This window comes from Rattus norvegicus, chromosome 5 (assembly GCF_036323735.1).
Source record: "Rattus norvegicus strain BN/NHsdMcwi chromosome 5, GRCr8, whole genome shotgun sequence".
Classification (NCBI taxonomy): domain Eukaryota; kingdom Metazoa; phylum Chordata; class Mammalia; order Rodentia; family Muridae; genus Rattus; species Rattus norvegicus.
The window spans coordinates 95,375,001-95,391,841 of record NC_086023.1 but is presented as its reverse complement, the minus strand read 5'-3'; the positions used below and the strand labels follow the sequence as shown (position 1 = coordinate 95,391,841).

Genomic DNA, 16,841 nt, shown 5'->3' with positions numbered 1-16,841 from the left:
GCAGAGGACAGCTGTGCCATGGGCACTATCCTCCTCAGATACACTTGGGAACTCTGTCCTTCATCATGTGCCCAGACAATTTTGTCACTGTTTCCTCCTGCACCTGTGCCCCTTATCATAATAGAATGCACATGAATTCTAGCCACCCTTTCGGTTCTCTTTCATGGATGTAAGATATCCTCCAGCTATAAGATAAGGTACAGCTATCTTGGCCTTTGAACATTCTTGAACTCCCTCTTGTGCTCTTTTGTTTTCAACCAAGTTGTCACAGGTATCCTATTTCTGATCTATTTTTCAGAGTCCTTGCCTTGAAATTTGCAGGAACAAGTCTGATATAGCTCAACTTGAAGGTGTGCCATCAGGGAGAAAACAGGTTCCTAAACATAGGCTGCCTTCGTCTTCCCACTGAACACTCCCTCTCTCCTTTTATATCCTCCTAACATTATTAACCTTCTCATTTCAAGATCTTGGATACAATGTTATGACTAATATCCCTTTAAAATCAAAACTCTCTATTTAAGGAAATGATAATCAGTGAAAAGAAATGAAGCCAATTAGTTACATGCTGCTTAGTGTTTTCCCCTGTGAGACATGTTTTCTTGATGTCCACAGAAACGTCATATTAATTAGAGTTAAATTAGACAAATGACACCTCATTTCTCCCTTCACTTTATACTGTGTTCTCTCTGTGATCCTAATTTAAAAGAGTCTTAGTTGACCAACGAAATTATATCAAACCTGAGTCATCTTAAACTGGAAGCATTTCCCCGATTCTGCTTTTCTGTACATACTGATTATTCATCAAGGGTTTTGTCTTGCTAGTGCCTGGCTCCACATAACAAATTGTCCTAAAGAGACAACTTTGTTCTCAGTAGCGCATGTGATTAGGGATGGCCAGGACAGTTTGCTAGTCTTAATTAGTTCACTCCTATAAACTTAGCACCATAAGAGCGCTTTGGACACAGTATCTTGGCTTTAGAAAGCCAGCAAGGGCAAACACAATATAGTATCAAACTATGAAATTACTGTTTTCAGTATATAATTTTATATGTATGTGTGTATGTATATGTACATATACATATACATTCTCACGTGTCAAAATCAGCTCGAATAGAAATATATCACTTAAGGTACAGTCTTTGTGGCTATGTGTGAGCAGCAGTGACAGCCAGCTAGCTGAATTAGGAGTGGAAGACCATTCAGTGTAGTGATAGCAGAACATTTCTTCATTACTGTTTCTCCTTATACTCTTGCGTTTTATTTTACTTCTTATCTTCAGGGGAAGTAAACACCATTGGTCGCATTTAATTGAATAAATGTTTTTTGCGCGGTGCTGGTGACGCACTTGTGTGTTTTGTCCTCATCTGTGATGTGCTCCTTTGTGATATCCTTGTTTGTGGGCTTTTAGTCAAGCTTTGCATTATGCTTTGAATTGTCCACTCCTCTTTCCTTCCTTAGAGAATGACTAGCATTTGGGAAGGATGCACACCAAAATATGATAGTGTGTTCATCTAGTTCTTTTCAACTTTTGCAGTGTAAATGGAAAATGCCTGTATCATGTTCTTTGCCTGAAGATAAAAATATTCACTTTCCCCTAGCATTGCAGCAATCATGGAATTTAGTCCTCTATTACATATCTTCCAGTGGCTATCTGCCAAGAATTGGCAGCACCAGTCTTAGAATTGTCCAGCCAAAAAACATTATTTACACAACATACATGTCTACTGAAAAAATCATCAAAAATATTTATTGATTTCCTTCATATAACAATGATGTTTATTCCTTTTATGGTTTGGAAAGTCTGGGCAAATGTAGCGTTTATTCATGTGGCAAATATCCTTTACAGATTTTAAGAATCTATAACTTTCCCTCGTTCTTTGGGAAGAGAAACAGAACAGTATCCCTTGCAAAGGCTCCGTAGTATAAGGGAACCCGCAACTGTTTTTAGGATTAACTATTTTATGGATATGTGCATAGTCGTCTCATCTATTGGCCCTTCATTTCTATTCTACACTCCTGCAAGAAATGTTAAAACAATTTAAATGTCAATTTAAACTGATTTTAATCCTGACTGATTAATTTTGAAAATTATGATTTATAGATAAGGTTGGTTTTGTTTTTATGAATTTAGTTTTATTAGGTAGTGACAAGGGCATATGTTTTCATTAATTTACCTCACATGAAATAGGAGAAAGAGAAATAAGAAAATGTGTAATGCCAGGTTTGTTTTCAGAAAAGTGTTATCATTTTTTTTAAATCATTCTCACTGTTAGTCAATTTCAAATCTTTTTAAGTATTTCTCACTAGTTATTATCATTGTCTCATTTATGTTTCCATCCATGGACACTACAGCATGTGATATTGAACAGGGCTGGTAGAGCCCATTTGTATTCCTAATTTTTCTTAACATAAACATGCCCCAGGCTCTTGTGTTTCCTTCAAAAAGCTAACTCTGCTAATGAGAAGAGGAGTCACTTTCTGTGACAAGATTGTAAAGACATTTCTCTTTCATTTCTCCTGAACTCCCACATTTGTGTAATCATACAATTAGACAGGAACCTGCAAAGCTTGAATAATACTTGTAAAATAATTTCTATCTCATGTCTTGATAGCGAAGAAACTCAGGCTATATGATTTTCTCCTCAGACGCCTTTGTCGCTGTTTCTGTCTGTCTGTCTCTCTGTCTATCTATCTTCCTACCTCTCTATCATCAGCAATGGCAAATAACAGTAGGTTTTAAATTAACTGGTTTTCCATTCTGCAAAGGAATTGAATTGGATTAGAACATAGATGATATTGCAAAACATCAGGTGGAAATATGATCGGAGGGCAAAGTTTTATGACAGCAATAAGCAAAGAAGATACAATGTTGCTATTTATTTTGTCCTAGAGTTTACATATTATATTTAAATTCAATATTAACTAGAAGTAGTTATAGCAGTCATCAGTGATACAACTAAAGAACAGTAGGTGGTAAGGTCTGTAAGTCATTCAAAGAAAAGAAAGAAAAATGGAAAAGTAAAATGTTCTTGACATTAAAACATTTTCAAGTATAATAATTACAAATCTCAAATATGGAGAAAGGCAAGATGGCGCACCAGTCAAAAGCTCTTGCTGCATGGCCAGTTCCTACGCCTAGTAGCCCTAACCTGTAACTCCAGCTCCAGTGGATCTCATGCCTCTTCAGATCACTGCACATGTGTATACATACAAACAGACATTATTATTCACAGATGAAAATAGAACCATTTTAAAAGCAATTAAAATACTTTACAAGCCACCATCATTAATGTTGTCATATACTGTGCATACTTTAAGAGTTTTCTTATCAGACGTTCCTCATAATTCTGAATTACGTTTTTTTAAACTTTTCTTTGACTCAGAAGTGATTCTCATATCATGGGATAAAACGGTTCCTTCTTTTATGTACTATTTCCTATTCATATTGTAATTCATTTTAACATAAACTCCTATATTTCTAATATTTATGCTACTTATATTTACACTGCCTATATACTGCTAATCAGATTACAATAATAATATTTTTGTATATAAATACTCATCATATTCACTATATCTTATGACATCGTCCTGTGATTTATTTTCATCTGAAAATATAAGATAGGAAAGAAGTGTTTGTGGAAAGGAGAGAAGTATGACTGCTCAAAGAGTCAACTGAGTTGGAGACTAGAAAACTTCATTTTCCATTCTTCCTTCATTAGTTACCATGAGTCCGTGCCTCCTAATGAACCCCCTTTCTATGTGACTTGGGAAGCTTCTCTGGTTTCCTTTTCACAAAATGAGGATCTGTATTACCAGACATTGTATGAATGCCCCTGTGGCATTTCCCCCTTCCTGTTTCCTGCTGTGCCTTCTAATTTCAGGCTATATTTCTTGTCTCTTTAAAATTTCCTAGAACATCCCTTAAATGTCACTAATTTTAATAGCCTAGCAGTGGCAGTGCTGCTTTCTGGCAACATCCTGATAGTGACATCAAAGCAAAGTGCTGGAATTTTACTCACTTTGATTGATGAGCTTTTCGTTACTGAGGACAAATTGGATTTTTAAATACTGGTAATAAAAATTAATGTGTGATGTTGCTTTTTGGATGTTATTGGATCTCTGCCTTAATTCAGGTTTCAGCAATGAAAGCACTAAGAGATAACAGACCTTGACCACAAAGTTACCCTCAAATGCAGAGGGTGATTGCTGTGGGATTTTTTTTCATCCCCTTCCCACATTGATACTGTGGAAGAGGCTGTGTACTGTGAGGGGAGCAGTGGATTCGGGTCATAATTATTTCAATATTGCTGCTAATTGTGCTGTTTATTTCTTCTTCTTTCAGCACCTCCCAGGTTTACACGAACTCCGGTTGATCAGACAGGGGTCTCTGGAGGAGTTGCATCGTTCATTTGTCAAGCTACAGGAGACCCAAGACCTAAAATTGTCTGGAACAAAAAAGGAAAGAAAGTCAGCAACCAGAGATTTGAGGTATTAGGTCCATTGTTCTGTTTCTCTGGGGAAGAATGCATCTATTCTCTTTCTGCTCTGCTATGAGGCGTCACAAGTACTGAGTTGTGACAGTTATGTCCCCTGCAATGAGCACTGTAACTCAGTGGATTTTGAGAATAGACAATGTGGTCATTGCAGTGGCTGAGTTTTGTATCCTCTTGTGTAAGGACTTGACTAGGGCCTGGGGACTTTCTACAGTGCATGTCTGAGATTCTAGTTTCTATTGCAAATAAGGGGCATAATGGAGTCTCAGAGCTGTCTGCTAGACTCATCTTTAGACTGCTTCCTCTGAAGATTACAAGGTAGAATCCCATATCCTCATTTTCCCAAACCAAAGGACACATGAAAATGTATACCTTTCTAGAAGTTTCTATCCTCCTCAGTGCTACTTACTGAGTGGCATGGTCGTATCTGAATACAACATGTAGACAGGTAAATGGTGTCAACTTGTTTATGTTAAACAGATTCTAAACTTTGTTGTTGAAAATGGGATCAATTGTATCCAGTTCTGTATTTTAATTTCAGCATTGTTTCATGGAAGGGGAATTAAGTCTCTGTTACCAAGTCAACAGAGTGGACTAAACTGAAGTATCAACTTCACTAACCCTGTAGACTATAATAAGAAAGTCCTTTCTACATTTCAGTGTAAAGTACTGTGTAAAAGAAACAAGTCAAACAGTAATTCAGGGAATCTAGTGCAGACTTTTGTCTTCCTTCAGGATGGTGCTAAGTCATTTGGATTTTGGGAGGAAGTGTGTGGTTTAGAAGTCTGTTCATGCTGAAGCACGTTGCACTCATACATGAGGATACCCAGAGTGGGCTATGATTTTTAGGTGACAGCAAGACTCCTGAGCTATCCCAAATTATAAAAATTCTCTTCCATTTTGTTTTATTTTCTAATAGATTTCATGGACTACTTCACAGTTTGGAAAATTACAATCTCTAGTGAACAGGGATATCACAACTGAAAGCTCAGAATACTTTACCATCATTGTTCAAAGTGTTCAGAGCAGGGTCATGTTTATAAAAATTCGGATAAGAAATAGCAGTGAAATTTAAAATTCGAACTTCAAGTCATAACCTATAATTTTTCAAATTTAAAGATTAAATTTTATTTTTATATGTTCAAATTTAAGGAAAAGCGGTTTAAACTTTTTTAAAAAAATCTTCAAGGAACTTTCTACATAATACAAAAACTGACATGTTTGTGAGAATTTGGAGGTATATAAACTTTTCCCCCTTTTAAGTTAAAAGTTTTCTTTTTTCCAAGGGGAGTTCTTGCCCTTTTATATACTTGCTATTGACAGAGACCTTCTAAATAAAAATCTTATAAAAATAAATGATAGAACTACATAGTTTAAAGCATGAGATCTTTTTTGTACATACTTGCTAATGAGAATCATATAATCTAATTCAGGGAAAATTATTTTATGTAAAGGAAATATGTGAAGTAATACCAAATCTTGGGCTGAAAATTCTTAACCAGATTTTTAGTGTACACACACACACACACACACACACACACACACACACACACACACACAGAGCACTAGTACACCCTGTACTCCTATGTGAGTAATAGATGAGACTGGTCTTGGTGCTGCTTCTGTCAAAGCCACATGAGGTGTTTGGTATATAGAAAGCATTCACTGACTGCTTTCAAAGTGGGAATAAGAACACTGGCTTTTAATGCATGACACCGTAAAATGTTTTAATATACAAAATGGTTAAATTTTATGAATATATTATGATATTTAACATAAAATTTGTTTAGAGTTAAATTTATATTAATGTTCTTACATTTTTTCTACATTAAACTGTGGCATACTCCATTTTTTTTATAAAATTGTGGAGTATTTGAGGAAGATTCTAGTAACTGGAACTTTTATCTCTTAGATATAGACTAGATTCCTTTCAAGTATGTGCCTAATCGAGTTGAAAATATATGGTTGTGTTTTGAGAAATTGAATATTTTTAGTATTTCTGAATTTACAACTAATGCGGAATACATAAAGGAAGTAAAGTGAATACCATTAAAATATTTAATCTCCTTTCTCTGCATGGTAATGCACGCACATAGAACCTGGGATTCAGCTCCTTATAACTGGATATGATAGAAAGACTCAGTGATTTGCAGTCAAGGCACATGGAAACCCTTCCGAAAGCACAGTGGCCCAGGAAGCAGCTGCAAAAAGACATGGTGGAATGAAATGGGGTTGCTCCTGACTGCTGTACACACATACATAGCAGCCCATCGTGGTTTGCAGATTTCATGCTGGCTCTTTTAGCGGCTGTTACTACCAGTGTCGCTCTTCTCTTTCACAGTGGAGCTCACAGTGACAGTGAATTCAGGGTTGGTGCTTAGCACATGGACATTTGGCCTGCTGAGGCAAGCCTCCATTTCATGGAAAGAAGGCCATAAAAAGGCAGAAAATGTTAAGCTGGAGCAAATACTGGAATGATTTATGACAAAATTAATGCAGGCTGCCAGGCTTTGGGTTGGCTCTCTTGTTGGCTGCCTACTAGATTTATGCAGCTTCTCTTTGTGCTTCGACCATATATATTGTTAAGAACAAGACCCTTTAAACTGACAGAAATATTTGTGGTGACAAGCATTATGTTTTAAACCGGTCCAGATAAGCACATGTGTTGCCAAAGTGAGTACCTGAAGTTTATCCATCACAGTTATAGTGTACTTATTGGAATTACTCAGCTTTAGATATGTTAATGAGGGAATCATGGTGGGTTCTGGTAGAGACTAGGGATCTACCTGTGTGCATTGGTAGTTTTATGTCTTCCCTTTGTTTGGTAAAAGGTATAAAACATTTTGTCAAATGTTCTGCTGTCCCACATCGAGTTCAGTGTTCTATCAGAATGATGCCTAGTCTAGTCAGAGCCTAATGGCTGACTCACTACTGTGCTGGGAAGTTTAGCTGAGAGGTAGATGATTGTAACAACACCTGTGACAGCTATTGTTTCCTCTAATAGGTAATAGAATTTGACGATGGATCTGGGTCAGTTCTCAGAATACAGCCCTTAAGGACTCCACGGGATGAGGCCATTTATGAATGTGTGGCTTCAAATAACGTGGGAGAAATAAGTGTGTCCACCAGACTCACAGTTTTACGTGGTAAGTGCTCAAGTTCATGTTGTTGCTGTGTCATTCCAGCAGTTCCGTCAGTCAAGGGCTCTTTTATGGGACTGACCAAAGAACAGTGTTGTGGTATGATCACATAAGGAGAGAGCATCAGGAAAATGATGGAATATGCCAAATGTTAGATAGTGGGTGTCTTCTTGGTTCTTGAAGGAATGTTAATCAAGAAAAGAACATAACAGTGAAAAGAAGATTTTGTTTTAAATGCCAGGTGACATTTTGATTTTGGCAAGGATACCTAGACAGGAAAATGTATGGCTCCATCGGTTATTAAACATCCCTTTTGTCTAGTTTTGTTTTGGATTCCTACTGCTGCTGTTTTCTTGTACACACTGACAAAGTTGACACTGATGGGTACAAAATTAAAGAAGCTTCCTTCCCTAAAGTGATTTATTAAACAAAGAAAGGATATACACATTTATGCCAAAAATAATTATTGTTTTTTTTTCAACTGTTACCCATTCATGACTAAAATGAGATGGCAGATGCTTTTCTCTTTCGCTGTTGCTTATGTGGCCTGTTGAAGCATGCATGGTCTACAGGTGACTACTTTGCACAGTTCCTTTACCATGGCAGTACTGTTGTATAAAATATGGTCCCTTGGTATATTTCTACTCCTGATTCTTCAGTAGAGATATTAGCATAGCCTAACTGGGAAGCTAGTAGATAACATTATTATGGTAATGTTTTGTGCATCTTTACCTCTATTTCTATTATATTGTTTTCTAGTTTTATGCTTTAGAATTGTTTGCAAAACTTACAGTTTATAATTTTCTAATGCAATATTGATAAAATTGGAGAAGAAATTTAAATGAATAAGAGATGTTACCAAGTGTTATAAAGACGGAGATACCCAGAGAATAGACCTTTATAAAGATAGATGCCAGGAAGAACACTGCAAGGATTTTAGAGTTCAGCACTAGAGTTTCAAGGCTCCAGCAGGATGCGTGCATGTAAAAATCGGGTCTAGTAAGAAGGCATATCAGTTCCCTGTAAGAGGAAGACTTTCTGGCCACATTCCTTTGCTACTGTTCTCAGAGTCCAGAAGTAAACTCCGAAAGCTGAACTAAAAATAGAATCACAAACTAAGGAATAAGAGATCATAAAGGCATTTATACTTCAGAAAACATGCCCATTGCAGATCAACCCATAAATGCATTCTTTCATAACCATATGTAAATCAAAGCGTCAAATTCCAAAGAATTGCAGTGAGTTTTAACCATGATGAACTTCAACCCATGAGGGTAGCAGTCCTAAGTCTTTGAGCTCACAATGGATGAGATAAATGTATTTTGAACTTGAAAAAGTACTTAAAACATTTGCAAAGATAAAAGGAGGAATAAAATCTACCAGGCAGCTGTAAGATCTTATAGAATAAAACGTAGACAGTTATTAGAATTCAGCTGTTAAATTTTAATGTGTCCATCCATGTTTATAGATGGTGTACTCGTGCTGTGGATTATCTAGATATATGTGGATCTCTATGCGTGTGTTTGTAATATAATCAAGCTGGAAGCTAGATTCAGTCTTTATACATCCATATCTGAGCAAGTCTCAGACACATCTGTGATATTCTTTTAAATTTCCAACAACCAATTGATTCTTCTAGGAAGTAGAAAGTACATTTCAAAGGTAAAATACAATAAATTAGGAACTTTAAAAAAAAATCTATGTTCTTTGAGTTTCTGCAAAGGAAATAATATATGCCATTTGCTTGTCTTAGCTTTTATTTCATGAAGACATTAACAAAATGTTCACAGAAAATATAATTTTCCTTAGAAATTCAGAAGGATTTATGGGTTTTTTTGTTTGTTTGTTTGTTTCCTGGCTGGATGGACCCTTGTCTCCTCTGCTCTAAATAGTTCATCACTGTGTAAACAAATGAATTTGATAACTTCAATATGATCTCGACTATCTCCATGAGTATTATTCATATGCTGTTCATTTGAATAAAAGTACATGCTTCTAATAAGCTATTTAACTTTCCATTCTTAGATACCTGCATTTAGCTTTTCTGAAAAAGTTGCATCAGAAAACTCAAAGGTGACATTGAAAAGCAGAAAAGTAGAATAGCCCCAAACTTACAATTCTTTCCATTACCATTTCATGAAATAATTGAAGGTAGAATCATCTTTGTTTCCCAGAATCACCTCTTTATCTTTTCTACCTGCTGATAATTCTTTCTATCACTAACAACCGCTTAGTAATAGACCAGCAATAAACTGGTGTTTATGTGCTTAGAATGTTGTGAAGAGTTTGGGAGGCGACTGTGTCTGTGTTCGAGCTAATGAGCCTTCTTATCGGCTTGAGTTTACTTTCTCTTGCGAATCGTGTTGGCAGATACTCAAGTGTTCTCACCCTGTAGGATATGGAGACCACTTTACCCTTGCTGTCCAGTGGCCCTCATCGCAGGCCTCTTTCAGCTACATGGGTCATTTATTTCCTTCCCACTTTGCTGACAAATGCCAAAAATGTGCCAACTGTCATGATGGCTTTTGTCTAAGTAGGATGGATGGAGAGCACTCATTTATTTCAAACGGTCTCCAGGAGAACCTAAGTAATTGGATATTCAAATGTCTGACCTGTATGGCTAAATGCAGAAGACATTACAATAATACCCTGACCACCCATGTGCACTGAAAGAGCATTTCAGGGACACTTTTCCTCAAGAGCTTTTTCCCCAATTGTCCTGACTTTCAAAAACCATTTTCTTAGGACAGCCATCTTAGAACTCAAGGCTAACCATGTCCTGGGATGGGATATTGGAGAGTTAAACCTATGTCCTGTAGTAAGAGGGTCTCCGAGGAGGCATGCAGGATGCAGTGGATGAAGTGGTCATTCAGGTTCTATTGCTGCTGTTCTCTTCCATTTCTGTTGTTACACAAACACAAGTGCATACTGGAACGTGTTACCGCCTTCCTTAGGAGGCTTTTCAGGATTGCTATAGACATAAAGTTCCTCCAGAGCAGGCTGCAAGTGAAGGCTGCAGGGACCACTAAGAGCTTAGTGAAGTCTGAGGCTTATCCACTGCAGAATACAGCTGAGGACAATGGATTAAATATTAGACTTGTATGTTAGTTCATGCCGAGGACCGGAAAGTACATCTTAGGTGTAGAAATTGCCACACAGATGAAATTGGTTCTCTGGATCCTGACTTGATTGCCTGTGAGGTTTTCCTGATATCTGCAGGGAAACATAGAAATGTATATAATGAAACTGGGAGTGAGCACATTCTACTGATGTGTGTTATCAGCCGCTGGGCAGATGAGACTGCCCTGTGCAAAGTCCCTTCTCACTATTGAAAAGTCCAAGAATGTCTGTTGCTTTAGGGCTGGAGGAGAGGGGTCAAGAATCCTTTCTTTCTCTAAAAGGAATTTCTAGAATAATTGAATCATTCTTTGCCTTAAAACATCACGAAATATCATACGTGTTTCTTGAATTTATTATTTTTTTGGGCGGGAGGGGGCAATTTGATAATAAACACTTCTCGTTCAAACTAGTAGCACAAAATAGACATTATCTAAATTTCGTGGATTATGTCTAGATATTTGCCCATATAAAAATAGTGCCAGCCCCTAAACCAAGAGCAGCATCACAACAACTAAACAGAGTAAACATCATAATGCTTTCTTCATCTGTTCATTGAAAGCTAGCTACTGCCTAATATGTTAGCATGCCAAATCTGAGGCATTCCATTTTAACGAATACAGTTCAGTAAGTGATACTTCTTACATATTAGTGGATATGGCCACCTTTAGGTGTTAGACAATGCAGAGAGGACTATGCCAGGTTGTGGTCATTTGAGCTCACCCACTGGCTGTAACAGAAATATATGATGTACTTATTCAATCTGCCCATGTCCCTGTTCTTTTAGCTATGCCTTCTTTTCTCTTCGTGACCTCATTTGTATAGAGAACCTTTAGCTTGGGGATCCGATCCCTCAGATTCCTTCTCAGCTACTGTTCTGTGATTCAGCGACATGCCTAATTCAGGAAATCAGTTCCTGCAAGATGGAAAAAGCATGTTCCCCGAAGGTGACTGTTACTGAGATAGTAAGACACAGTGAGCAGTTTGGATGAGAAGAGGCAGCATTGCATTGTAAAAACACGGAGAGATGTTTGCATAATATGTCTGTTCAAAAAAAATAAGCCATTATAGCTGTTGTTAAGAAAAAAGGAACGCGTACAACTTTTACCATCATTCAGGGAGGTGGCAGTGAAGCCTGTGCCTTTGTGCACTATCCTGCGATCAGAATTAGCATGTTCATTACCGGCTCATTTTATTAATGCCTCCTTTTGAAGATGAACACAGTTGTCCCTGCTGTGAAAATGGTACTTTGCCGTTTATGTTATAAAGTGATCTCGGCTGGGGATCCAGGCTAGGAACATTAAAGAACAAAGCACAGCTGCTTGACTGTCACACAAAAGGATTTTTATGAAAGACTGAAACAAAAGGAAGGGTGGCCAGCACAGAACAAACTTGCTGACAATTATGGGACTGAGGGAAGACTATTTGAAAAAGCTTATGAAATAGTGAAGTGCTGGGAATAAACTGATAACAAAATGATAACATGCTCCCATATAATGCTGCCTCCCTGCTAGAAAGAAGTTACAAAGGGCAGAAACAGGTTATGGAGAGAGGAACTGCTGACTTTCAGCAGTTTGATCTTTAGGATTTAAAAATACAATTCTATTCCCTGCCATGAAGTCAGAAAGGAGCCCCTTTAAACAGTGTTGGGAGATTCCGGTAAGAGGAAAGGTTAACGATCCTTCTCTGATGACGTGTATGCCGCTTGAGGGCTGTCCCTGTTTGCTTGTCATTTCTTCTCATCAGTTCTGTAGTGTGGATAGTACATGTTCCTTTCTCATAACCATCGTCATGGTCTCCTCACCAGTATCATGTCTTAAAAGAAAATACATGCCGTTATAAATAATTATGTTCAAGAAAGAACACTTTTCTTCTCTTTATCTCATAGTAAAATGAAGTTCTTAATAATTTTGAGATGCATATAAGAGACGTAGGAGTGCTTATTAATTGTTGGCTTAAAAAGATTGAGGCAGTGTTGAGCCAGAAAGGAGCGTGGTGTCATAGTATCTGTCCGTTTGTTCATGGTTTGAGCAAACAGCATCTAGAGAACCTGAGATTGTTCTGGGTCACACAGCTAGGACTTTTGTGGGTTTATCTGATGCTTTTACCATGGAAGAACAACAATTTTTCTGATAGTCAAGTCTACAGTTGATCAGGAGTGTGAAGAAAATGCAGAGTATGGTAAAATACAATTTGCATGCTACGTCATAGGAGGGAAGAGACGTGAGGGTAAAAGCTTAGAGGGTAGCCTCCTGTGACACAGTAAGTATGATGCATTGTGAACCACAGAGAGCTTACATGTTTAAGAAATGACTCCCTACTTGTCCAGAACATGGGGTGGAGTATCACTTAGCGTATTCCAGAGAAAGATGACCAGCAGCATTGCCAACAGAAATCCCAATTGTTGGCTCACATGATTAATGAGACTGACAAGTCCAACAATCTGCGAGGTGGGTTGGCAAGCTGGACACCCAAAAGGCCGGGTGGTATGTTTCTAGTCCCATAGCCAGCAGGCCCAAGGCCCAGGGAAAGCAGATGCTTCAGGTTATCTGTGAGTAGAAAAAGGTAGTGTTCTGGTTTGCAAGCTATAGAGTTCGCCCTCATTTGTGGAATACTTAAACACTTTTATTTAGTGCTACCCAAACATAAGGGAGAGAAATCTATTTCACTTGGTGTCCTGAATTACAAGTTAACCTTATTCAGAGCATCCTCACTAAGAATATTTGAAGAAAGATCTATGCAATCTTTGACCTATACAAGTTACTTCTTGAAGGAAGCCCTCACAGAGGGACACTCTAGTTCAAACTGGATTAGAATGTCTCATAAGACAACTGGCTTAGGTGATTTACCTATGTCAATAAGGAACAATATGATGAAGTTAACAGAGGTCATGTCTATGATTTGGAATGTGCAGAGGAATTTACTACAGAACCCAGTAATTCATGTCAGTTTTACATAATGTTTATACTTTAGGCTGGATATTTAGCTAGCTTTCACTAATAAAACTGGTATGATTTTTTAAAACTTCAATATCATGGCTTTCGAAGTTAGTTTTAGTTTTAAGATACTAATTAAGATGCAGCCTTAAAAGTTATGCATACATAATTTATTGGGATTTGGAGCACAGATATACCAAATACCTTATCTCAGGCTTAATTATCAGAGTCCTAATTACGTATTTCCTTAGAAGAGCAAGCAACTTATTTTATCCTATTAAAAAACAATGAGAGGCTGGAAACATGGCTCAGTGGTTAGGAGCACTTCACATAGAAACAGAGCACTTAAGTGCAGATACCAGCTCTTAGGTAAAAAGCCAGGTGTGGTGAGGAGTGGAAACAGGAGGTTTATTGGAGCTTCCAGGCCAGCAACCTGGTTCAGTGAGATTTCCTGTATTGAGGGAATACAACAGGATTCTATATGAGTGGGCATAGTCATGTACCTTTTCCTACACATGCTTATACCTTATTCCTATAGCACACAGGTGCATGCACACACGCGCGCACACACACACACATACACATATGCACATGTATAAGTATTTAGCTAATGAGGCATATGTTCATATTATATATATATATATGCACACATATTTAGTTGACATGTTTAACTTCAAAATGCTTTCAGCTTTTGAAATTCTCTATTATTTTACTTTCATTTTATATAGTCTTTCCATGTGTGTAAGCACTATAACTGTTTTTCTGGGCTACACATATTTCCAGAATTTACTGGTCACCCAGAATGTGCACAAAAAGTGTATATGGATGTAAGCAGAGAGACAGAACAACATACATACATCAGAGATAGCCTGGGCATGTGTAAGTGTACTTCACATGATATGACAAAATGATTATTATTTTCTTGGCTGCTACAGGCTGGAGAATAAGAAAAAAAAATCACAAAATCAAGGTTAAGGGAAAGTAAGAAGAGTAAAACAGGGAGGCCCAAGAGCGTTCTTCTTCTCTGTAGCTATATCAGGCAACAGTTCATATGGGCATCCCCTTGTTTCCTAACTCCATGGGTTCAGACATGGGTTCACTCAACATGCCTGAATGTGAAATTCTCTCATCTTGTAAGAGACTAATTGCTTGTCTGTGAAGCATTTGGCATACTGACTTGAATAGAAAAATACCTGAAATATGTTAACTCCCTTATGTCTTTTAGTTAGAATTTCCATCACTGTGAAGAGACACCATTACTAAGGCTAGTCTTATAAGGGACAGGTTTTAATTGGGCTGGCTTACAGCTGTAGAGGTTCAGTCCGTTATAACAGGAAGCATGGCAATGTCCAGGTAGACATGGTACTGGAGAAGCAGCTGAGAGGTCTAGGTCTTGATCCAAAGGCTTCCAGGAAGCTAGGAGGAGAGTCTCAAAGACCACTCCCAAAATGACACACTTCCTCCAACAAGGCCACACTTCCTCCAGTAAGAACATGCATCCTAATAGTGCCAATCTCTGGGCAAAGCATATGCAAATCACCACATTCCACTTTCTCCCCCAACCCCCATAGGCTTGTTCAAACACATCGATGTTCTAAACAGTACACACCTGGCCATAGCATAATGGAAGATTCATTTAGTCCAACTTCAAAAGTCCTCATTGTCTATAGCAGTCTCAACAATGTTAAAAGTCTAAAGTCTCTTCTGAGATTCATCTAATCACTTAACTGTAATTCTCTATAAAATTAAAATAAAAAAGTAGGTCACATACCTCCAACATCACAGGATATGCATTCCAAATTCCAAAATGACATAGTAAGGAAATACTGGACCAAAGAAGGACAAACAACCAGCTGAGTGAACTCCAGTCTCTGCATTTTCTTGTCTGATGTTCAACTCCTTTCAGTTTTGTTGACTGCAACACTTTCCTAGCCTCTCACAGTGCCAGGTGTAAGCTGTTCTCCATGATCCCTTCATGCTCTCTACCACGTGTATGATCCTATCACATCACCTAGTACAGGTGATGCAGGAGGTACAACATTGACTATTTCTGGATCAGAGTTTCTTTGTGCTCTCAGAAATCACTTCTTAGAAGATCTCACCTTAGTGATGCAGTCTCTCAAGCACCACATATTTCTTAGCTCTAGCTAACCAGCATTAATTGTTCCAGTAACCCCTTCCAGAGGAAGCTACCAAGTTCTAATGTTGGTGGGGCTGGAACATGGCCTCCTAGTTCTATTTCATTACCGCCAGCTTTCTACTTTCCAACTCCTTCACTACTTAAGCCTGGCTGTCCTGGAACTTGCTGTGCAGGTTGAACTTGAACTCACAGATCTGTCTGCATGGCTCTGTCTCCTGAATTCTGGGATAATAAGTGTGTACCACCATGCCTAGGCCTAAGATTTTCAAGGCCACTGTGCCTCAAGATTCAGGTCAAAAGCCTGTGTCTTTCAGCTTCAAGAGCTGGATCAAAGATATGCCGTCCATTTCTACATTGTGGTTTGTTTCAGATTTAAAGAACAAATAAAACAATAACCAGGTAATAATAACAGCAAACATGATATGATTAACCCTGATTCAACTACAAACATAGAAGGAATAATGTTTGCTGGCTGTGATCTTACCCTTAGGTCACTACTCCCTTAATTTGTTTATCTGCTTCAACACCGTATTCAGCAACATTTCACTTCCTGGTGCCCCCTTAATCGTTGAACCATACATTTGTATTTTCTTTTGGAAACTTACTACACTTGATCAAAACACTGCTCATGAGAGTAAACCACAGGGTGGAGTCTAAACTAGGTTGATTTGAACTTCCTTTGCCAATGCAATAATCAGAGTCTCTTCACCTTTGCCTCAGGCAGACTCTTCAGACAAGGGCAAAAAGCAGCCACATTTTTCACCAAAATATTATAAGAACAGTCTCTAGGCCACATACTTCTCTGAAACCTGTTGGACTTGGCTACCACAGTTCAGATCACCCTCAGCACCACTGTTTTCCATATTCCCTACTCATATGACCTCACTTTCATGTCACTAAGCATGACATTACTTTCAAAATCCAAAACCCCAAATCCAGATTCCTCCAAACAAAAATATAATCAGGCCTATCACACCACGTACCCTGTTACTGGTACCAGCTTTTCTTTTAG

At 38.0% G+C, this 16,841-nt stretch overlaps 1 protein-coding gene across 45 annotated transcripts in view; it reads left to right on the top strand.

Annotated features, from left to right (window-relative positions):
- The window catches only part of Ptprd (protein tyrosine phosphatase, receptor type, D), a 2,322,278-nt gene that overhangs the window by 2,023,657 nt on the left and 281,780 nt on the right, over window positions 1-16,841 (top strand). For all 45 annotated transcript variants that reach the window (XM_063288539.1, XM_063288540.1, XM_039111462.2 and 42 more), the window contains 2 exons: window positions 4,346-4,491; window positions 7,501-7,642. In XM_063288539.1, coding sequence (XP_063144609.1) covers window positions 4,346-4,491; window positions 7,501-7,642 — 288 coding nt within the window. The remainder of the gene's footprint in view (window positions 1-4,345; window positions 4,492-7,500; window positions 7,643-16,841) is intronic.